The following is a 25,510-nucleotide window of genomic DNA, read 5'->3' on the forward strand; positions in this document are numbered from 1 at the left end:
TACACTGAAACAGAAACAGACCTTTTAACTTCTATGATATACCTAGGATTCGGTAGGGACAAATAGAATTGTCTGGATTAGAATTCCTTATTTATCTACGGATCATGATTTACAACTATACGACATCACACCACATCACATCGAAATTCGTAAAATATGCTCGACCGTTTTGCTCTTCACACCCACCCAATACCAATAAAATACAAAAAAGCAAAGTTAAAAAATATATAATTTTCTTTATTTTTTTCAGGAATTGTGAACCCTTTTAAATGAGAAATAACTATAAAATCTCATAAACGAAGTGTTCAAAAAAACCATAACACGAATATAAATACACCAGTAATTAAAAAAAACCTTCTTTTATTTTCATTAATTGCAAATAGCAATAGATTGTTTAAATAATATCCAAAAAAAAAATAATAAATAAATACAAAAAAATAGTGCAAACAAGTGAGACCACCACACCATCGAAAAGTGGGAATCACTGTCCGGTGACCTTCAAAACTAAGTGCGCCTATGTTTATATTTTCATAAAAAAATTCTTTTTTAAATTTTTTGTTTGTTCTCTCAATCATTTTTTATTTGTTCTTTTGGCAATTTTAACTAAACGTAAAAACGCAGAAATGAATTAAATTTTTAGATCCCCTCTCTAGACTCTGTGCAAATCTTGTCTCCGAGATTAAGCATTTGTACTCTTAGTCGACCTTAGTTTCATAGAGAGACTCATCTCAAAAACTAGGGGGCAACAAGAACAACAACATCAAACAAACAAATTCAAAGTGTTTGTGATTTAGACTTCATTTTTTTAAATTGAACCGTGCTCTGTCCACAATGACGGGATGATGTGGAAGATCATTTCGAACGGATTTAGTTAATGAAACTCAATTACGTTTAATTTCAAGCAAAGTCGGCCCATTCTTCGTTGTGTGTATCGTCGTCGCAGAGGAGTGAGATCGTGACATCTCATGAAAATAATTCAAACTATAACTACAATAAGTTTGATTTAAGCCTTCGGGTCGAATAGTACCTACTTTCGCGAAATATACTTTCGTACCCTATTTTATTTTTTTTTTTTTAATTTTTTTATATATAAATTTCAAGACGAATGAATCTTCAAGATCAGTAGTAATTTTTAATTTTTTAAAATCATAACACTCTCGGCTATCGCCGCTATAATCATGGCCGAGAATCAAACGGCTAGTGAAGACTCCGGTCAGCAACAACAGCAACAAGATCCACAGACTAATAATCAGCAATCCCAGCAACAAGACAGTTCACCAGATCAGGAAAGTTCTAGCGATAGTATAACTCCAAATCCTAGATCAAAGACTTTGAATATGAGAAATTCATTAACTTGCATTAAATTGCCTAGAGCTATATCCTCTACCAGCACCACCAGTATCGAAGGATCAACTCATAAAAATGCTGGAGGCGGCGGCAAGCATCATCATCACAATCACAACCACCATCATAATCATAATAGCACAAGCAGTGGTCATCATGATCATAATGTTATCCATCGAACCACAAGCGAAAGTCTTCGTTTAGGTTCAGATTATCCCGGAAGTGGTGGTGGTGGAGGTGGTGGCAGCTTGACAAATTCCACCAGCAATAGCAGTTCAATTCGAGATGGATCATCATCTCTAGCATCAACAACAAAAAACTCCAACTCGACAACAACTTCAAATCATTCACATTCAATGTCGTCCTCGTCATCCCATTCGCATTCGTCGCGTCCACATTCGCATCCACATCATCCCACCAATAGTGGGGGTGGTCCAATGCAAAGAAAACCAAAGACATCATCATTTCAAATAACATCGGTAACAGTAGGCAATAAACTCAGTTCGGATAATGGTGATGATTCGGCCGATGATCTTGATGAATCTCACACCGATGACAATAGCCGAATTACAGATTTAGAAAATGAAACGCCTAGCGTTTCAGAGGATACATTTTCCAAAGAAGATGTTTTCTTTGCCAATACTGCATTAAGTACGACTGCACCCGTCATTCCCACTAGTGCCCAATATGGGTTGGTTGTGGTTGACCCAATTGGATCGTCTGTTGGACAAACTATTCAAAATGTTCAAGTCAATGTTGCTGATAATATTATTAATGTAGTTAGTGCTGTTGGCGGTGATAAAAAGAAACAGGAAATGAAAGAGACTCAGCACCGAAGTGAGCGTTTTAAAGTAGTCAAGATCGAATCGACCGAGCCATTTCGACGTGGTCGATGGATGTGTATGGACTATTTGGATCATTCCGGAAATCAAACTATAAACAAGGATATAAATCCAGAAAAAACAAATTCCGGATCGACTATACCAGCTTCTTCGGGTGTGTCGTCCATGGCCAGTGGAAAAGAAACTGCCCGTGGCGATACAGCTAATTTAATTTTGACAAATGACTCGAATGCTACCGCTGCCACCGGTGGTATTGAAAATCATATTGACGCTGCTGCCAATATGGCAGTTGATGGCAACTTAAATATTTATCGTCCCGAATTACAGACAACCACAACAGGAGGAGCACCTGGGCAATTTACTAATCAGCCGGCGGGAGGTCAAGCTCCAACTAAAGGTGGATCATTGAATATACAACCCCAACAATTATTACAACAATCACAGCTTCCTAATCAATTCCAAGGCCAACAATTTGAAGGTTTAACTGGCCACGGTCAGACAATGCCATTGGCTGCAAATGACTTCCAACAGCATCAAGCTGCCCAAAATTCAACACAGCAGCAGTCACAGGCAAATAATGAGACTAATTCGGTTGCTGGACAATCACAACCTGCCAGTTTCTTTGCAAATCAATTGAATATGAATGCCGCTGCTACAAATGTTGGTGGTGGTGGTGGAAATAGCGCTCCACCGACTTTCCAACAGCAACAATCGACACCAGTTCATGGAGCAACGTTGCCAGCAAATATTCATTTACAAAATCGAACTGATGGAGCAAATGTTACTGGCTTCCCGAATGCATCTTATGCAGCAGCTTTTGAAGGAGGTGGTGGTGTGTCTAATGCAACAACAACTTCATTGCCAACAACACAAGAGACGGGTCAACAATTTGCTGAAGGTTTTACTACTGGACATGGTCAGACAATGCCTCAAGGTACATATGACTTTCAGAATCTTCAAGCTGCCCAGAATAACCAGCAGCCACCACAGTTAAATGGCAATGCGACTACTTCCTCGGTTGCTGGACAATCACAGCCGGCCAGTTTCTTTGCAAACCAAACAACTTCAAATGCTGGTACTGGTGCTGGTGGTGGTGGAAGCAGTGCTCCGCCAACCTTTCAACATCAACAGTCGACACCAGCTCATGGAGCAACTTTGCCAGCCAACATTAATCTACAAAATGGAGGGGGTGGCACTGGAGGAGCAAATATTACAGGTTTTCCAAACCAATCGTATCCAGCATCAACTTTTGAAGGCGGTGCTCAGCCTCAGTCTCAGCCTACGGCAACTTCATTGCCATCACAACAGACTGGCCAATATCCTGTTTATTATTCTCAGGCTGGGCCCCAAACCTATGCAGGTGCCGCCATTAGTGGCGCTGCTTATGCAATCTCTGTGAACCAACAACAACAACCACAAGCCACTGATTCAACTAATCCTTACCAACAACAACAACAACCACAACAGCAACAAAGTGATTCAAATGCTGCTACCCCTTCAGAGGGCGGCAGTGCCCAACAACAACAACAACCGCAATCTCAACCACAACAACAACAACAGTTCCCACAACAAATGCATTCAAATCAAACTGCTGGTCATACTATGCCTATTCCAAACCAAATGAATTTCAATATTCAAGGTCAGCCACCACCGCAACAGCAACAACAACAACAACCTTCACATGCCGCCGCCACAAATGTTACTCCAGCAACTATAGGCGATCCGACAGCTATTGCTTCAACGATACAACAACAACAAGTTGAAACTAACAATTTTGCATCCAACAATGGTAACAATGTTGTCTCTGGAAGTTGTAGTAATATTGTCAATGCACCAGAAACGGTTGGAGGATCAAAACAACCCCAACAAGCAGCATCGTTACCATCATCGACACTGTCTGTTGCTGCTGGTTCTGCTCAAGGATCGACATCAGGAGGAAGCGCAGCTGCTACATCGACTACAAGCAGTACTACTACCATCGATGAAACTCAGCTGCACCATATTTCGGAAACAGAGACTGAAAGGTGAGTCTTTTTTTATATTTAATTTTACATATGTTTTAATTTACAGGAAAATATATTTTTGATTGATTTAAGATTAGGTTTTTGTACAACAACCAATTCGAGTGTGTTGCTTTCTCTTGCATGAAGCTTCATAAGTTTGTGTGTTTTCAAGGAAAGCGTAAGGTTTGAAAAATATGTTTGCGGAACTTTCTGTAGATTTAGATTCTGTTAAATATTCTAAACTTTTATTTTAGAAGCCCAGAAATGCTTAGATGATTTTTTTTTCTATTCAGACACTATAGAGGTTTCTCACCAACTCAAAGTTTGTCTTTCATTCTCAAAGGATGGAAAGTTGGACAAACATTTAGGAGTCGTTGATGACCGCCTCCTTTATACGTGGGATGTTATATAAACTTCCGGTCACCCACACTACATTCTGCCTTCAAAACAAATTTTATTTAAAAAATGTAAAAAAAATTGTTGGCAAAAGAAGTGTTTTAAGCTCCAAGTCCTTCTGAAATTCTTCTTTTGACCAATGCAATATACTCACTTAAGTCATATTGACCTCATTGGGTATTGTTTTTGTATTTTTTTCTTCTTTTTTTTTTTATTTAAAATATATTTCGAAATCGATATTGCACATTTCTCCTTTATGTCTTCACTTGACCCACATATACTCCAAAATAATTTCATCCGCAGTTATTCAAGTGTATGAATGTATGTAGGCTTCGTAGGTATTCAGTTTCATTTGCAAACTCTTAGAAAAAATATATATTATTTGTCTCGAAATGAATTACCCACCATGAAGCATTTAATTTCTTTCGATAATTTGGCTGCTAAGGTTATTTTTGTATTTTAAATACTGATTGATTGTTGTCTTTTTTTTGAATGGAAATACAATTATTTCAAGGACTCATTTAGCCAGTCTGTTGCAAATAACAAAGAATAAAGATTTAGTTAAGTCAAGTGCTGTTGAGATTTAAACTCAAAGCCAATTCAAGATATGATTTTGGCATCATCTAGCAATTCAAGTATTTTCATGCTTTCAACTAGATTTGCAATGGTTGTAACTTTTTTTATTTGCAAAAAAAAGAAAAACTCTTAAAAAGAGTTAAAAGTAGGGGAATGACCATTCTTCTGTGAATTTTTGTTTATAGACCGTGCGCGTGTTTATTGCTTTGTCTTCTTCTATTCACACCCACTTTTTTATGCATTGTCTATTCTATGTCCATCCAAATTCAAACTTTATTTTTTACTTTGTCCATCGTCGGTGGTCGTTTCGGTGGAATTAATAAGAATTTAAAATTTAATGATTCAAAGACATGTTCAATGTTCATCAATGTTAGCTACAATAACAAATGGTGTCATACAGAAGTGAAAATAATTTAATTATTTTAATGATCTGTTAATAACAGACATTATAAAAAGGTTCAATGTTCTATGAGATGGTTTATGATATAGGATGTTTTTTGAAAATGGAGCACTGGTTTGAATAGTTGAACTTGATTTGAAGATCGGAGCTAACAGAGCTTCGGAGCTTCGCGAAAATAAATGCCTTTGGAAACTTTGTCCAAATCTGGACAATATTTACTTAAGCAATTGAAAGCTGGCAGGTCGGTAAACCTGGATAAATTTAAGCATTTATAGAAAACACCAGCCACCATATCGGTTAAAACAGCTGGGCGAAATATCTCGTCACTACCTCATCATTTCATTCCTTTCTAAATGCAAGTTTAACATTAAAAGATACAAGTGGAGTAGTCAGTGGGTGAGGCAATTATCTCGTTCAGCAGTTTGATTACTTTAATGCCTTAACCCTGCAGGATACCAGAATGTGAAGGTCAAAAGGTCAGAGTTGGGAAGTAATGATTCGAAAAAATTTTAATTACAATTACATGTAATGGAAATGTGCAACATTTTTTTCAATTACATGTAATGAGTAATTGAAGTTCTTCAATTACCCATTACATGTAATTGAAAATTGTCGATTACTTGTAATTCAATTACTTTTATGTAATTGAAAACAAAAGTAATTATCAAAAAAACAGTAATGATTACTTTTTAAAGTAATCATTACACGAAAATGTAATTAATTGAATGTTTTTCTTCAATTACATTTTACGAGATAATTTGTAAATGGTACGGAATTAATATGTTTTGTCATAAGATGCCATGAAAAGTGTTAGAGTGGCTTCAAAATATCTTCAAGAGGTTATTACTTACTACTTGGGCTTACTACTTGGGACCTATTTCAGAGCTTACTTCATTGTTTACATCAGCTACATCAATCATTTTAAACATTAATTGCGGCGGCCTGTTAGACTTTTCGAAGCAATTTTTCGGACATTTGCACTATTTAGACCATTAAAAATATTTCCCGACGGTCAATCGGACTCAACTAATGATTTTTGAGGTTGCTGATGTAGTAAATGTAGTTGAGGTAATAAGCTCCGAAACACGCCCCTGGTAAATACTGAAAATCAATAAAAAACTGCACTGAAAGAAGATTCGTAGAATATTTAACAAGACCTTCAAAACTTAATTCATGGTATGAAATGACGACTCCAAATTGTCATATCGTCACCCGAGAATTTTTTTGTCTTAATGGCCAATTTTGGTATTCTGGAAAATCGCATTTTAAGGTTTTCGTTATTAAAAAAACACAGCGAAGAAGTTTTTTCAAATTTATAATAGAATTTTTTGTGAGATATCTCATTATTTTTTTTGTCAAAGCATTCTTATTTGTTTTGGTTTTCAAAATATCTTGGTTCTTATTCAAAATGAGTCTGTCGTAAACTCATTTTTAACGACAATTCAATACTAATGTGATGCTTATTTTGTGAATATACGACACCTTCATGCAAAATTTGGTTACTCTATTAATTTTTAAAGGTTTTCTTCTAGTAAGTTTGCAACTATTATAATGATTTTTCGAGACTTTTGAGGTAAGTTATAGAATGGCAAAACGAAGATATTGAGCAAAAAAAATTTCTATTAGCATTCATTACGAGGTTTACTCCTTTTTTCACCTTATTTGACTGTAGGTATTAATTACATTTGATAGAAATTTTTCCAGGACAACATAAAAACGTATGTGATAAAAAAAAAATATGAAAAATTAAAATATATCTCCAAAATTAGAGCTTTCAGAAAGGAACCAATGCAAATTTTAAGCTCACTGAGCCCAAATACTTTAGGTGTGATATACATACATTTTTCTGGAAAATTTTTATAAACGCCTAAAATACACGAAACTTAAAAACACGAATGAACATGTCCCCAAATGTGAAAAATTAAGTATTTCAACTGCTGGTAGAAAACCAATGCGAATTTTGGGGATTGTGAACCTAAATCCATAAAATTTTATATAAATCTATGTGCAAAATAAAAAAAAATTTAAAAATTTTGGCCAGTGTAATTTATAAAAACATGTAATGAATTACAATTTAAGTAATCAATTACAGAAAAATGTAATTAAAACTGTTTTTCATTTCAATTACTTTCGAATCCATTACTTTTTTCAATTACATCTGTATAGTAATTGAACTTTTTCGATTACAATTACAAGTAATGGGAGTATGTTTTTTTTTTCAATTACAATTACCTGTAATTGTAATTGAAAAAAGTTCAATTACTAATTACATGTAATTGAAATGAAATCTGTAATTAATTACAAAAAGAAATCATTATTTCCCAACTCTGCAAAAGGTAAAAGATGTAAGATAACAATAAAGTACATCTGATTGGCAAGAAGTGCTAGATGTTCTTTGCATGCTTTGATTAGTGCTTGTCACTCTACTAAGATCTACTAGATCCCTCTACGTAAGTTCGGAGAATAATTTTTCGATTTTGTAATTAAAGTTTTACTGGAAGTATAAAAGGTTATGTATGTCTTCCTAAACCATTCTTCTACGTTAAGAAAGAGAGTTACCTTTAAATATTTTGCACTAGAAGAAATGATAATATTTGTTGAGCATAAGCAGAGCGAAAAAATATATTACGAGTAAAAAAGGAACAGTTAAGTTTTGGTTTGGTTATCCGCGTAAGTGGCTGCCTTTATTCGACTTTTCTCAAACTGAGTGACTAAAAGACATAGTTTAGAAGATTGAATGTCACTCCGATATAAGTTCCTTCCTAGAATTCGCTTCAAAGTTTTAAGTGCTAAAAATTTGAGAAATCGTGTCTCTTGCACCCAACTTTCGGAATAAGATAAAGTTCAGCCATGCAATTGCCAGCCTTTGAAGTTTTTGAAGAATGAATCGGAGTATGTCGTCAAGGCTTTGAGAAATCTAAGGCGAGAATGTTTTTTAACAAAGTATAATATGTACTTTGGTTGGACTGCCAGTAGAGTAGATTTTCTCATGATATTGGGTTGTTGTTCTTGCAAATTGGAAAGTGTTGCCATCAAAGATTCTGTAAAATACCATATTTCTTTTTTAAGAGAGTGGTGGAATCATTAAAATTCAATGCATTGACATTATTATTCATGTTATGCCTTTGGCTACCTTTTGGCTGAGGCAAGTGATACCTTATTGAATGTAAGGCGATAAAATGTTTACGGATATTGACAATTGTTCTAAAGTTGAGTCATTTTCGTGACGAGATGTCATTCGAGGTGTTGATTCCCATTTAGCATCACACAGCCCTAAACAAATTATTCCAACTGAAGAATCTATGTGCAAGTTTTTTGCTCGAACGGGTTCTGTGAATTTCTCGCATCAATGGCCTATATGCTTTTGCGATGGGTTTTAGTTTTAGAGGCCTTGGCCCTTAAAAACAGACCCGCACTAAGCGAATGCTCACTGCAAACAAAAAAAAAATCATACATCTCACTTCTAAATTAAAAAAAAGTGGTATAATTTTATAATCGACTTCGTTATATGTGAACTGTGTCTAAGCCAATTCTAAGTTTAGAAGTTTGATATACGTTTTATTACCATTAATTCTTTTGTTAAAATCGGGTTTTGCTGAATTCAGGTCTACTAATAAAGTCCATTGATTTTTGAAGAAGTAATATGTTGAAATTGCCTAATCCTTAAACAAAGGAGAGGAGAGGAAGTCTCTTTTTAAGTGTGATTTACTGATCAGTTTAACCATTCTGTCAAAAACCACAAGAGTAAAATTATTCTTACCTTGTGGTTAAATTATATTCTTAAGTCCAGTACGCAGATCGACCTAAATTTTAGCTCCCATACAAAATTATCTCTAAAATTTATTTAAGAATTTCAGCCGAGTTGTGGGTAGATTCAGCTGGAAATTACACATTCATTTCCAACTTTTAAACCTATTTCCAAAATTGAACTCTAAGCTAAATTAACAACCATTACCATCAACGCGAGTGTTAGAGTTATTATACAGTCAAATTGTTTAGTACACTCAAAGGCATTTTCAAAAAAAATGCTAGGTGTTCTGTCTTGAATAGGATGGAAGATTGTGATCGACGCAGTCAATAGAGGGACCGTTAACAAGTAAAATTACGCATTAAAGTGAAAATGTCCAAAAATGCAGATTCGCGATTTTGGCGTTGTGCCGACGATATCTTGTCATTAAATAGTGCCGTTGGAATCATCGTAATTCGCCTGCATTCCTGTAGGCTAAATACTCTCACATGGAATAGTTGGATGATTTGATAAGTCACTAGACCTAGGGTTTTCATGAGTTTGTTAAGCTCAGTTTTGAGTAACGTAGCAAGGAAATATCCGTCTTAAGTTTTGTTAATATGCTTTAACTAGGATAAAAACATATTTATTTATTTATTTTATATTTTAGAAAAAAATCTTATTTATTTATTTAATTTTTTTAACGGTTTTTGAAACTATTTAAAGTTTAAATATGCGATTTAATACACCCGTCTTCTAAATTAATATCCCATTTTATTTGGAAAATCCAAAAACGCAATAAACCTACGAAATATTCGTATCCATATGCTATATCTACAGTTCACTGATTTATTGAATTTGATTATTCTTGATTTATTCGTTATTTAATCGTTAACCGGTATACCATTTCGACTCCATGCGGTCATTTAACTCTTAAGTACAGATAAAAGATCAATTAATTTATGTAAATTTCATAGTCGTCTTTCGTCTTTCTCATTATTTAACATTTTGTCATTAATTGTCTAGACATCTTTCACTTCGGAAAATATTTTCGAATATTCAATATAATTATATTTGGCATAATTTTTGAAGGTTACGTTCTATATTATTTTCAAAAACAAAAAAACAACAAAAAATAAAAAACAATGCATCACATTTGTTTGTTCTAATTTTTATTTACCACTGCCATCGATCGCTTTAAAAAGTATAAAACGTAAATAAAAATCTCAAAAGTCATGCCGCACGTCTCAAAATAATATATAAACGAAGTCAAGGTCAGTGGCACCCACAAACGACGACGCGACGTCTTCTATGTCTGGTAACCAGGTAATCCAAATATCACTGTCAAATAGCAAAATTCGACAGGCAAGCACTTAAAATGAAAGATCACATTGCTTATAGTTATTTCCCATGTGAAGGGGCTGCTGCCGGCGGCAATGTCTTTGGTATAGCCAGCCAGCCATCAGCCAGCTAGCTTAGCTTTGGCAACACAGCACAAGCGACAAGCATACGAGTACCACCCCTGAAGAGAAATCAATACTTGAAAGCTTAAACGCCTTCATCCTTAATAACATTTAACAATAATTCATTCATTCGCGTGCCATTTTTTTGTTTTCTATTTGAGAAATGAAAAATTATATATGTAGACGGTTCGTCATAGCCAGTGGTTTTGCTTTTGTATTTGTTATTGTTTTTTTTTGTGGCTGTCTACTGAAGTTTCTTCTTTGAGACATTATTAAAACCACAACAACGCCAATTGGCTTTAGAAGCGGAAGATAGAAACAAATATGAGAGAGAAAAAGTAACACCATCGTGAGTGGTTTAGAGATATGCGTTGTGTCGTTGTAAAGTAAAATTAAACTTTTATCAAGAATTGTATTTATTTTTATATTTTCAAATCCACAACAACAACAAAAAATAAAACAAGAATTTAAAACAACAAAAACAGAAATCAAATCCAATATAAATAAAAATAAACAGAAATACAATCACAATGAATGAATATTATTTTGTTTACATCTTACAGTGCTGTAATTAAATGTTGACAATTTTTTTTTTTCATAAGTGAATTGTAATTTTTATTTGAAAAACATTATATTCCTAAAAAATTTAAATATTTGATAATTTCTCCTAAATTGTTAACAGTGTTTGGGAATTCTGTACGCTATCATTTCATTCATGATGGTTAGAACTAGATGGTGAATCATATTGTCCTTCCTCGCATCTCGAGTCGTTGAAGATTAACATTTACCTAGTTTCTCCATAGGAGATTAGGACTCCCCCTGCTTCGAGCTTGACGTTGGAGACTTAACAGGTTGGAGAGTCGATGTTCATTCGCTCTACGTGTCCCAGCTATTTCAAAACGTTTAGTGCGTTTCTTTTGACCATTGACAGGTCATTGAACAGCGTACAGAGAGAGTCCATGCTTGTGCGCCATACAACAGAACTGGGATGATAAGTGTTTTATACAGCCGGTCTGTTTTTGTCCTTAATAGGGCGTAATTCCTGAATTGCTTTCTTAGTCCATATATAAACAGCTATTAGAAATAGTTGTCCTACATTTTGATAACTGCGCTGAAGTCAATTGTCGAGCTAAGACTAGTGCCCAGGAAGACAAATTCCCTAATCGAATCAAAGTTATATAAGTCAATAGTCACGTTATTCTCATTTGCGACAAAACTTACTTTGTGCACCTCTGAATCCATGATTGAGAGGAGTTCCAGTTATAGTTCGCTTTATTCTTTCCATTATATCGATATCATCAGCAAATCAAAGATTCTGGGTGATATGCATAAAATATAGTAAATACTTTTACTTGAAAAATCATTATATTTGATGGCCAAAGCAAAAAAAAATAATTATTCCCACATCACTGTAGAATCTCTCATTAAACAATGCTTAAGTAGTATGAGACAAATGTTGTATTTTTATCTAAACCAATTAATAGCCTCTTGAAATGCTCTTGAGCTTGATGGATTTTAAGAAACGCATCTACCAAGCATATAAATTCCTAAATAAAAAATATATATTAATACAATAATGTATTTGTGAAAAATAAAATTAGGTTATTTTTTAGTATTATTATTTTTTTTTAGGATTAGATAGTGCGCAATATTTTTAACTACACAAAACAAAACTAAAAATAGAAATTTTATATTTTATCTATGAAATTTGTTGTCAATGGCAACTAAAAAAGCAACTAAAAAAAGCACCTACTAACTGTTCCCTGATTCGTATGACTTTGCTAAGAGACAAGGAGGTTTTATTTTGTCCAGACTTTACAGCGGGACACACATTTTCCATTGAAAAACAAACAATTGCGAATGCACTTTGACTTTGAGTTGTTGGCATTTTGTTGTAGCTTTGCATTGATTGGTTAGATTTTTTCGCTTAAATTGTTTCAGGAAGTAATCTTTTAAAAAGTTTTTTTTTCTTTTCTTTCTTTTTTTGTTTTTGCGGCTAATTCTTGTGGTAAAAGAATTATTTTTTGTTTTGTTTATAATTTATTTATAAATTCATTTAATTTATTTGTTGCATGTCTGATGGGCGGAAAGAACTTTTTCGAAATGCAATGCATGAGTGATAGCAAAATTATCATATAAATGTAAATATGTATATGTAAAGCTTTATTTGACGTCGTGTCGCGTCGCGACTTGCAAAGTCTTTCATAAAAATTATTATATTTTTATATTTCTTTTTTATCTCTTTTGTATATGACAATGTTTTTTGTATATACAAAGTTATATTTATATGAGATTGAGAAATTACGATTTTGTTTATTGATTTGTTTTATGTAAATTTAATTAAAAAAAGGCTTGACTCGCAAAAAAAGTACCTACTTTTATAAGAAATTTGGCATGCCAGAGAAATATCATCATTTTAACTTATTATTACGAACGTCAACCTTGAATCTTAGGTATAGGTAGGCAAGGTTACTAGGATTGTTTTTATGAATGATTTGCACGAATATCATTTTATGGTCGATATTATTTGAGAATGATAACTTGAGGAATGAGTAATGAAATATTAAGATTGGGTCCTTATAAGTGTCTACGAAATAAATCTATTTTGTTAATTCTCTTTAAAATCATCTAAGATTTGCCCATTAATAGACACACCAAGGACGTACGATGTACCTTAGTAATGAAAAATCTAACTTCCAATGGGAATAGAAACACAATCATTTGTTGATCACAATATATTGCAATCAAATTTTCAAATGCTCGCAAGACTAATCTTTCAGTAATTTGAAAAATGCCAGGGCGTACCATATTTTAACAGTGATGTCATATAAGGGTGTTATAAGACATAATCATTTTCCAAAATTTAAGTTTTATTTCAGTTACAATTTAACTTCAGATAAATTTGTAGTACAGATGTTTTATTTTGACAGTTTTTATAAAAGATATTGAGGAGAACAGTTTTGAGAGTTTTGATTTATTTCTTCCAGTTCTAATGATTAGAGTGTATCGTCCCAAAGAAAACATACATTATGTATATTTTTGGGAATTCCTAATTGACTGTTTGAGTGTGGTATAAGTTTAATCTATTTCTTTGTGTGGTCTGATATTTTAGTGTTATCATTTTTAAGATTACCAATTACTAGCTAAAACAAAAAAAAAAAAAAAACTAAAGAAAAACACCAATGTATTTCAAGATTTTCTAGAAAAAAACGTTTAAAGGTTAAAAATTCGGTTATCATGAGCAATAAATGATTGTTTTTTTTGTTTGCATGGCGCGTGGGTGTTAGATATATAAAGTAAATTTTATAAAGATCTTGTCAGTTAAAGCTTGCTGATATTAAAGAAAACGTATGTTCTCTCTTCGACAAAGCTCAATGGAATTACATATTATTTTAAAAGGGTAAAAGAAAATGTATGTATGAATCATTTAAAGATATGTATGGAAAAGATTCGCATATATAAACTCGATTCAAATCTGCAACCCTAATATTCTTTTTATGAATGCTTACATAAAAAGCTTTAATACTCTGGCCAACTTTTTTCATAAGAGCAAATATGTGCGACCCAGTCGTGCATTTTATTGGAAATTTCATTTCTTAAAAGAAGGTTTCAGGTTTAACATAACTCCGCAATTTTATTTTGTGGGCCTATGTCTCATTCAGGTTGCACATAAGTCCCTAATTAAATAATGGAGTTATGTCCCATGACCCTGCGCCAAAATTTTAGTATGGAGCACGATGAAGGAATATCGATATATGTATGACAAAATTTTGAACTATAATAAGAAAAGATCAACAAAATAGTATCTGCAAAGAAAATCCACATTCGTGTAGTACGGTCGAAGATAGAAGAAAAGTTCTCTAGCTTCTTTGGCACTTTACACTTATTTTTAAGAAACAACTCATGTCTTTTTTGACCGCTCTCTTTCTTCTTTAACCAAAGATCCCATACATCTCAAATTCGCTTAATTAATTAAGTCAAATTTCAGCTTAGTAGGATGAAAAGCTTCCGAGATATAGGGCCTTAAAAAATCCCAAAAACCGTACTTACTCAATGACCGATCATCAAAATTATAGAAAACTTTTCGTTATGGAAGAAACTTGTAATTGTGCACAGTGATGGGTCTTGTTTGGGCGTGGTAACCGCCCATTTTTCCCAAATAATATAGATCACTTCTGAATATCGTAGAATCTTGATACCTACTTGATTAAATGGTAGAGCTGGTAGTTAGTACACAGGAATATTTTTAAATCAGATTAAATTCTGATTGCGCTTAGGTACTTGGCATATGAAATCTTGCATAGTTAAAAATCAAAATATTAATACATATTTAAAACTAAACCCAAGAACTTGGTACACTTTAATCAGTGCTTTTTTTTGGAAGCATAACTTCAACTGGCTGTTTTTGTTGTATTTAATTTTTTCATAGATCGTTTATACACGAGTAGTTTTGCAAAGCACTTTGGTTTCAAATTCCATTTTGAAAACAAATATCTGTTTAACGGTAACTTACTTACCATACATCAAAAACAATAATTCACATACTTTTTTTTAAAGAGTTTTATTTGCTTAGTGAAGTATCAACATAGATAAGAACACATTCTTCACTTATGTCTTATTGAACTTTTATTTTTTTTATTTTGATATCATCGTTTCGAAATTATTCGATATCTCGCTTATACGATGGCAATGTTCTGAAATGGCGCCCGTTTTGCTTGAATGTCGTCGGTGTGACGAACGGCGGACATCGTGTCGCCTCATCAGTGCAAGTAATCAGCATTTATCATTGCTAAATTAAGTTTGCCTTATGTAGTCAAGCAGATTACGTTTGCAGATTAAATTAAAGCATAGCATGATTTGCTAAAAATAAAAATAAACTATACTGGACATGGACATTTAATCGAAATTTGAAAGCTTTTCAAAATTTCAAATGAAAAAAGTTAGTTGATGCATCTTTCTTGAAGTTAAGTCTTAGCTTGTTCTATATAAATAAAAATAACTTGAACCACCAAAATTGATCTTTTTCGTTTGGAATGTATATTTTTGGTGACTCTTTTTTTTATTCCTCTACAATAGCAGTATGATTGTATGAGATTCTAGATAAGATTGTTTTCATGCAAACAAGGGCGATGTTTAGAATTTAATTCTTTGTTTTATTTTTTTATGTCCGTAAAAAACGAGAAATTATTTAACAGACTAAATTTTGCATACAATTACTTCATATTCATAAAAAACCAAACTTATCAAAGCCAAATGAATGAATATTCTCAACTAAAATATGAATGAAATAATAAATTGACCAGAAAAAAAAAACAATAAAACTAACGGCGTGGTATTTTTGCGACAACAGCTGCAATCAACCATTCCGCCTCTGCGACACCGTCTGTGAAACTATTACTCATTGATTATGACAAACCGTTAAGACTTTGCAAAAATTAGTTATTGCAAATTCAATAAATGTACCTACACATAAATGGTAATGAAATATTTAAATTATTTGTATGAGCAATAAGTAACTGCAAGATTGTTAATGGTTTTTTTAGTTCTTTTTTTTAGAGGGTGTGTTTTTATAAATACGCATTACTTATTTGTCTTGTCAGTGCTAATATATTTTTTTTTGTAAAACAGCGTTAGTAAATTTATCAACTTGGTTTAAAAATCTCTTCCCAATTTTGTAGAGTAGCAGGAACCAACTCAGTCCATTCTGGACTCCCCTCTCTTACACTACCAAGCTGGGATGAAACCAAATGGTATCGCCCGAATATTGGAAACTCCACCGTCAGCTGTTTTTTGATAAAACTTGAAGAATAGCATATTCCTATTTCTATTTTTATCAATTTATTCGAATGCATGCCTCGTTGATGCCTAACATTCATCAAGGTTAGGTACTTGGTCAAAATAAAGTCCGTAACACTGGGATAGCCTACCCATAGTCCTAAAGCTACGTCCATATTATGTCGATCAACACTGTTCTGAATTGTTGATCAGAAATGTCATTTTTGAATTCAAACGCCATTTCACTGTCAACAAGCCTGTACATCCGCCACATTCTTTGATCTTACTGATTTCAATCGAGTTGCGTTCGGGTCTACAAAAGTTGAGCAGCGCTATTGAACAACACGTCAACATTTACTCCACGCTGTTAATTAAGCGTGTTGATCAACATAACATGGACGCAGCTTAAAGCTGGGTTGATCAACACGTTAACATATTTTCCAAATCGACATAATGAACAGTTAAATCCTTCCAAACTGGGTCAATTGATGTGTAGGCTCAGATATGTCCTATATGCATCAGTTCAACACGCTAAAGCTTACACTTAAGTTGTCTATTGTATAATTTTTTCGAAGAAAATTATTTTTTTTATTGTGTTTGAAGTTAACCAAATAGTTTTAGCGCTTTAAGCGCCCTCTATTTTGTTTCGTCAAGAAAGTTCAATAAACGTTATACGGTTGGTCCTGAGAAAAACCATTTGACTTCCCTTTCCTCGCATACAACTATTTACTTTTTCAATGTTCTGCAATTAGCGCAGGACATCGCTTATCACCAATAAAAATAAAATTTTTGACAGTACGCAGCCCTGCCTGTCTCCACTTAAAACTTCAAAATCGTCTGACAATTTTCCTCCATGCAGGACGTGGCTTATCTAGGATATCCTTCCTTGGTAAAGCAATTCAAATAATTCCCCTGTTGACGCTATCAAAAGCGTTCTCGAAGTCAATGGTAAAGTGGTGATTAATATTCAAAGCACTGCTCAATTATGATCCTCAAGGTGTTAATATGTTCAAAACAGGAGACTCCAGCGCGACAGCCTGCTTATTCAGAATCAATTGTGGCTTCCAACGTTCTTTTATGCATTCCAGAATAATTTTTGAAAAATTCGCCTACAGTTTTTTGCATTTCGTCAGGTCTCTCTTTTTTGGATCCTTGACTTTTCGGAAATTTCTTAACAGAATTTCATCCAAAAGTCTTGTACCAGTATAATTTGACCAAAAGAGATATTATTGTGAATCAATCAAATAATATAATTCACAATAAAAAAAAAATATGCAAAATCAACTAACAAATCAACATTCCAATATATTCAAGTTGTTATCATTTAATTTAAATTTACATACAATCTGAATGATAAGTTTATTCTACCAACAAAGAGGAAGTCAAAAATTAAAAAAAAAAAAACTGAAAAGATTTGTTATTCAATTTTAACTTGAGGGGGTCTTGTGTCGTCCATAACTGGACAACATTGTTATTATATGAACGAATATTTATTTTTTTATTTGTGCAAATCAAACAATCTGAGACTACTTTTTTAAATGAAGCAACTAGCCAAGCTGATGAAACACTCACTCCCCCACTTAAAATGGTTTACTTGCATAAGTATGTATATCTTTGACTTGCTCACATCTCTATGACTATTGTAGCACAATTGCAAAATATTTAAACCGAAGGCGGCATGTACTCAATTGAACTTATGAACTTTTTTTTTAATTCAATTAAAAAACAAACGTTTACCACAGCCCATCAGCTTGGCAACCTGACTATTTTTTTTTTTATTTTTGTGTCTGTTGTTGTTGGTCTGAATTTTGAATTCATTATCTATACATAGTGTAATATCAAATATGTGCTAATGTCAAAGTCCAATTTTAATAACAAAAGAAAAATTTTGTTTATCTTATAGTATCTTTTAAAACTAGACTAAATGTTTTTTACATGTAAAGTTAGGGCGACAGAAGCCGTGATAACTTTCAGGTTTTTTTTTCGCTCAAACATGCATAAGTCTTCTAAAAATTAAGTATAAACTACAAGATATCAGACAGTGAGGTGCTCAGTCACTCCCAGACACGTGTCAAAAATAAAAAAAATCTAGAGATAATAGGTTGACCGCCCCTGTTTGTTATTAGTTTATTTCGTAGTATTATTATTCTCTTTTCTGAGTATGCGCTGATTCGAGTCTTGGACAATTTTGATTTTTATTTCATTTAACTGCTAAGAAAATTTTGAGAAAATTATATTAAATCAATGAGTAAATCATTTTTCTCCATTGAACGTAACCGATTAGGGCCTTAAGGTGGCGCTACCATCTATTGTGGATTTTGGACTCAACAAAAAAGCTTCCTCAGCCTGGCTCTATCCTTAGCCAACCGCTTCCAGTTTCGAACGCCATGTTTGTGTACTACCTGAGAAGAAGTCTTTCACTTCTGCGCCATTACTCCGAGGTGCATTCCAAAAATTTAAGGCCAGAGAATTGTTTACCATGCGCTTCATATGACCTAGTAATCTCAGTTCGATGCATCTTTACTCGTTTGGCTAGGTATGTACTCTAGTACAATTCGTACAGTTAAATATTGTATCTTCTTCTCCAATTACCACTAATGTCGACGGTTTCAAAAATCACCTGAAGAATTTTTTTGTTTTTCAAAACAACCCAAAAAGCTGTCATACACCTTTCTCTTTCCATGCACCATACCTACTGGGGTAATAAGAATTTAATAAAATTACACATAAGTTGCTCGAGGGTTAGCTTTGCTTGTCAATTACCTTCTCCGACCAAAGAAGGAGCGGCTTGGAAGTGTAAAAAATTTGTAAAAAAGTTATTCCTGTCCATGGAAACGTTTTGTCCAATTTGTCGGTTTTGGGTGTCAATTTCAATTCAATTTCATTTTAAGTTTCTTGAACTTGCTAACTAACTTATTTCTAAGATTGATTTGATACAAAAATTGATTGATTGATACAAAAATGCGTTGGCACAGAGGGGTCTAAATTTATACATTGAATAAGTTATAAAATATAAATAAATATAATACATGGATAAAGTTTTAAGTTTAGCAGCTCCCGCTTAAATGGTTACAAAAATGGACTTTCCTTGTCTAAGGCCACACTGATAAGGACTTATCAGATTGTTGACAAAGGGCTTAAGAAGTATATACTGATTTGTTAGCGCAGTTCAGTATTACTGTGTTATTTCTTTGAAAACCTTTATTGTGAAAGTTAATTCATTTAATAATGAACTGACAAATTAAGCTGCATAACGACCTTAATAATATATAGAAATAAAAATGATGATTGGTCATAGCATGTTATACGAACTCAAAAGTTTTAAATAAAATGATGATTGTATTATTATTATCAATTCAAAGAATAAAATTGTATTGCGAACTAGACACATAAAAAACAATATTAACGGAATATTGGTAGACAGTCAGTTGAGCTGAAATAGTTTGCTAACAATTTACTTTCAGTTGTTTCTTTGATTTTATGACTTTACGCTAAATTTGAGCTGACACTTTTTTTCTCAGATTTTCTTCATTTTTTTTTTTAGAGAATTTTATATGGGAGCTTAAATTTAGCTCGATCTGCGTACTAGACTAAAATGAGTTTAGACAAAATTTTTAATAATTTTATATTTTACCATTTGTTCAAAAACTCAACATTTCCGTTTGAGATTTCGATACTTTAGGAGTAAACTGTTACACTTAAATCTGCCTTCCGAAGAAATTTGTCCCTTGATTTTGAGTAAAAGTTTTTAAGCTTTGAGCGAACGCCAACTTAAATCTTCAACATTTTTTCATACCAAGCCAAATCTACTATGAAATTAGTTTATATGAAGTTGGTATTGAAATGAAAAGGTTAAGTATAAATTTTGATTTTAGTAAAACGACTTAATATTTCAGCATTTCAAAATTATCATTTATTCATCAATATACTAAACGGTATGTTGAATTAAATCTGACACAAATATAATATGACTAATGATAATAATATGAATCACATCTTCAATTTCAGTTTCAAATTCTCATCAATGTTTTTTTTTTTGTTTTAATTTATAAAATAGCGTTAAGAAATAGAATTTAATGCTAGTTCAAAGTTGTTGTTATTTTTTGCTGCTCTCTACCTCAACTAAAATTTCCGGATTTGTTTTTTGTTTGTTGTTGTTAGTTAAATTTCTGGTTGTTAAAATAAAATAAAAATAGTCTACCTATTGATCGTTTAGTTTTAAGAGAACTTAAATAATATTTTTAATGTGAAAGAAAATTTGAAAAGAGAGGTCTTTTATTTTAACAGGGTTCGGATTTGGAGCAAAACTAAATTGTTGGTACTAATTCGTGTAAAAAGATAAACAAACAAACTTTAGTTTTTGAGTTTTTATTTATTAATCTCGCTTATAGCTGATCTTAAAATAAAACTTGCACCCTAATTGCTTCAAAAAGTTGGAAATGGTGGGCAGTAGAAACTTTTGGTTCATATTCCAAAGTAGCTTCAGATCAGAACTTACTTATACATTTTGTATTCGTTTATGAATATCATGATATAAATAATAGTTTCGTAATAATAATGTAAATTTTAGATTCACAAACAGCTGAGAGTTATGGTGTTTTCGTTTGGTAAAAAAATCAATTTATTTTTTGATCTAAATCTGTCAAAAAAACAATTTTTGATCTGTTCAACTACAACTTAGTAGTCGCAACAACAGTTTTTTGACAGATTTAGATCAAAAAATAAATTGATTTTTGAAGTGAAAACTTCTTTAGTATAGTAGTGATTTGAAACAAGATGAAACGAAAAAGCGACAGGAAAAATTAATCGATTATAACTTTTTTGTTTTAGTAGATAGATGTATGAAATTTATACTGTCTATACTATTATTTTACAAAATTTCAATTAATTTCATATTCAAAATCCTTAGATAACTTTGAAAAGATGTTCTTTTTCTAAACACGTTATATTATCATTTGATCTAGTGCAAATAAAAATGTGTTTTAACTTTAATACGCATGCTAATAATATTACCTTTCATTTGATATACATATCACACATAACGGTACGTGCTCCACAAGTTACACAATCTTAAATTGAAAAACTTGAAAAATACCTCAAAACTTCTGCGGAGATCTGTTGCCGATGACCAGCCACCAGTGTATTAAGTACCGTAATCTCAGTTTGAAATTTCAACATGGTTGGCTTTAAAAAATTCTTACTTCTTTTGTAGGCAACGTAGAAATATGATTGAAGCGTCATATAAAAGGTGAAATAATAAGCTTTCAGATGATATAGAATTTATTGTAGGTAGTCATTTTAAAAAATGATGTAAGAAGAGAAAAAAGATTTGTTTTTTGCTTTTAGCATGAATGATTGTTTTGAATAAATTATTTTTATACTTTTTGTGCATTGTAAAAATTTAAGTATGGCTTTATTCTTCAGGAAAATTTGTTAGCTTTTTAATGGTGCAATTTTTTTTCAACCACGTGTGAATTGCACACATGAATTTTTTTACCAAACGAAAACACCATTAAAAAGTTTTAAAGATATGAATAATTTGAATCAATTGATAAAAATTAACAAAATAGATGAATGTGTCAGTTGATGTAAAATACAATGAATGTTCATATAAGAAACTGTTCCAAACAGTCCGAAAAGACTTATTACTTACTAGAAAGTGTCCTGATCCATTAAGCATCCATGTCTGAGACGCTGCGAAATTGAGTCTATAACTATCACTAGCGCCCTGCTTCCAGTCTTCTAGACTCTGAAAGGAAGGTTTCGTCTTGTTTGTCTTCTCGAACCTAACAACTGGGTGGGACATTTTAGTTAATTTTTTCAATGTGTTCCAGTCATTTTAGTCTACGTGTTTTAGTTTTTTGGACTACCTCTTAATAAAATTTATACAGACATAGTGAGTTTGAATAAATAGATAAATCTTACAGTGGTGTGCCTCTGTGACGTACTAAGAAAAAAAGGCTTATGCGCCAAAAATCCAAAACGGAGTTAAATGCATATTTGACATGCTGAAATATTGCATCATTTACATATGTGTTTACTAAAAACAGCGCATTTAAAATTCCAACTGGCTCAAAATAGTCAGTGAGGATGAGCACAACGATATTACTCCGCTGTGTTCCTTAATAGAAAAATGCACTTATTTCTAATTTTAAAAATTAAAAAAAAAAAATAGATATACGTATTTAGGAAGCTTGAGCAATATATAATTATTGTGTAAATTAAAAAATATAACTGTCCTTCTAAAAGTTGCTTAAAATCATTTTTGAAGTTGAGCACATTTACATTTCTCAACTCTCAACTCAAATGTAAAATAAATTTATCTCAAAGCTACAAAAAATGGATATACGCCCTTTTTGCTTAGCACGGCAGCGGCTGAAATCCTTACAAGGCAGAGAATAACCTTTTTTTGAAAATGGGACACATGAAGCTTATGGCTAAGTCATGTTTCCGTTCAAGCAAAATATAAATTCCGTTTTTGAAGTGTTTGGACTAGGCTTTTTTTTAGCCTATTCTGTGCTCGACAGGAGTTCCCATCATGTAATTTTAATTTAGCAGCTAGAACTGCTGCTAGCATACTTCTACTGCTCCTTGCTCTTCGGTAGTTTAGTTACTTTCAATATTTCGAAGAGCTTGTTTGGTTTTTTTTTTCGAATGTTGTTTTGATTGCGAGCTTCTTCGACCTTTTTGAGCTAGGAGCCTGAGTACGCTAAGGCCTTTCTCTTCGAAGATCGATTTTCGATTCTGACATTTTGACCTAAATCAGACATTAACTCTATGAGAACTTGACGAATAATCATTTAACAGCAAGACTTTGAGCGATTATTATTATTTAAACATCTTTTTCCTTGTCCAAAACAATAAAGTAATCGTAAATATTTGGATATACCTGAAAATTGCTGACAGTTACATGTGCATATTCTGAACCACATCTCTGAAGAAAACATATCACCCCTCCATATTATAACATGAAACTAAACATGCATTTTCATATGACTGTTCACTTTGACTAACATGTTGCAAAAAGGGATGCCAAAACCAAACCACTAACAAGATGGTACCCCATATTGAATTCAGTAGCAGAAATAGATTTCAATTCATATGCGAACTACTTTAGTAGCAAAACAACAACACTGACTAAAATCATTTTTTAATCGCAAAGAGATAAGAGAAATTCAATTTGCTTTATTCTCTTGGCAATATGATGTATTCAAATATGGAAAACACCTATTTTCATTGTAGTGAAGAGAGGTATGCAGAAACAGAATATATCTACTTTAACATGCATTGCTGTGCATATGCAATGGAGGATGATGATGAAGCAGTGTGAACCCGTCTTTTGTATTTTTATTCTCTTTTTTTTGTTTTGTCTTCTTTAAAGCCTCTAAAAACTCTTCGACCAGACATCATAAAAACAACAAAACCAATACATTTATAAAATTTTTTTGTAAAAACAAAAAATAACAACAAAAAAAATTCTCAATTGCAAAGCCTGTGCGAGTTGCTTGCTGCGACTAAAACGTCAGATAATATACAAATACTTCTTCACTTCACAATCAATACACGTGCATTGGGGTTTTAAAAATAGATAGCGCCCATTTAGTCTAAGCCCCAGTGCGCCCCCAGCCTTTTCACACCGCGCCCTCAACTTTTGCCACACTGCTGTGTGTCGGTCGGTTGTTGTAGGTATCTTTTAGTCTGATTTTCCTTCCCAACTACGAACTTATCTATCTATAGATATAATACAGTGGGATAGGTATTATAGATAGATATAAAAATGCATACAGTATAGATAGATAGATACATTCTTTCACACCCCACCGCTCACCGTAAACCGTCGTCCGTAATAGTTGTTGGTTGGTTTTTGCCTAGTTCCGTACGTAACGTATTGGGAATTTCGCGCTGCTTCTTTAGTGCAAATGAGTTATGCTTTGTTTTTATATAGTATGTATTTAGCTGTAAATGTATATAAACATACATATATTTCATCGAAAACAACAAAAAAAGTTTTCTGTTATGCATTTATGCAGATATAGGTGGCGCCAGATCATAAAAAGAACTGTGTAAGGTTTTTTGGCCATAATAGTTGGCTTTTTTATTGCAATTCGTATTATTTTTGTGGTCAATATTGTGGCACATTTCAAGACAATACAAAAAATTTATATATTGGTCTATAGTGTCTGGCTTTTATCGAAAAAAATTGGTTGGGTGGTAGATCTAGATACTTGGTTGTATAAAAAGAAGACAATAGAGAAGTCTTGCATTTATAGATTAACGAGTGGAAAATTAATAGAATCAGCTCTTTACAATCGTTTGGCGGTGCAAGAGAATAGGAAAATAGAATAAAAACCGAACCAAAACAAAACAAAAAATAAAAAAAAAATGTTAATGCGCAAATTACCTTATAACGTAATTCTCATAATACGCGTGATAGATTTTGTTTGTTTTTGTACTTAGTTTTTTTTTTTTTTGTTGCAGTCTTGCTTCTAATGCATCAGTGCATTTTAAATATCTACTGCAAGCTTACAACGTTTTAAAATGCGACTTATTTATAAGCAGTGAGTTGAATTTATAATTGATTTATTAAAACTTAAAAAGTTATTATTATATTTAAACATCCCTTAAAAAAGATTTTTTCCATTATGATTTAGTTTTGGAACTTTCAAGATCTGACTGGTTCCTTTTTAAGAAATTTTTAACAATTTTCCATATTATTATCTTATTAGGTAAGAAAAATGTCATATTTGTTAGACGAGGCGCCATAGCTCAATATGGATTTATTAATATAATACCAGAAATACATAATATTTGCTAATTTAGAAAATAAAAATTATAGTTTTAAGAGACTTGACTTAACCTTCAACCAAAAGTTATCGTAGAGCAATACTTGTTTTGATGGCATTAATGGATACCCTTATACAGTCTGGTATTGAAACATATATATTTTTCTTTAATTCTGAAGAAATTCTTCCCATCGCTTCATA

The 25,510-nt window shown here is 32.5% G+C and overlaps 1 protein-coding gene across 9 annotated transcripts in view; it reads left to right on the plus strand.

Moving 5' to 3' along the window:
* Nucleotides 1–25,510, plus strand: part of LOC129905136 (protein bunched, class 2/F/G isoform) — a 232,052-nt gene that overhangs the window by 10,462 nt on the left and 196,080 nt on the right. For all 9 annotated transcript variants that reach the window (XM_055980536.1, XM_055980534.1, XM_055980535.1 and 6 more), the window contains exon 2: nt 251–4,210. In XM_055980536.1, coding sequence (XP_055836511.1) covers nt 1,179–4,210 — 3,032 coding nt within the window. In that variant the 5' untranslated portion in view covers nt 251–1,178. The remainder of the gene's footprint in view (nt 1–250; nt 4,211–25,510) is intronic.

This window comes from Episyrphus balteatus, chromosome 1 (genome assembly GCF_945859705.1).
Source record: "Episyrphus balteatus chromosome 1, idEpiBalt1.1, whole genome shotgun sequence".
In the NCBI taxonomy this organism is placed as follows: Eukaryota; Metazoa; Arthropoda; class Insecta; order Diptera; family Syrphidae; genus Episyrphus; species Episyrphus balteatus.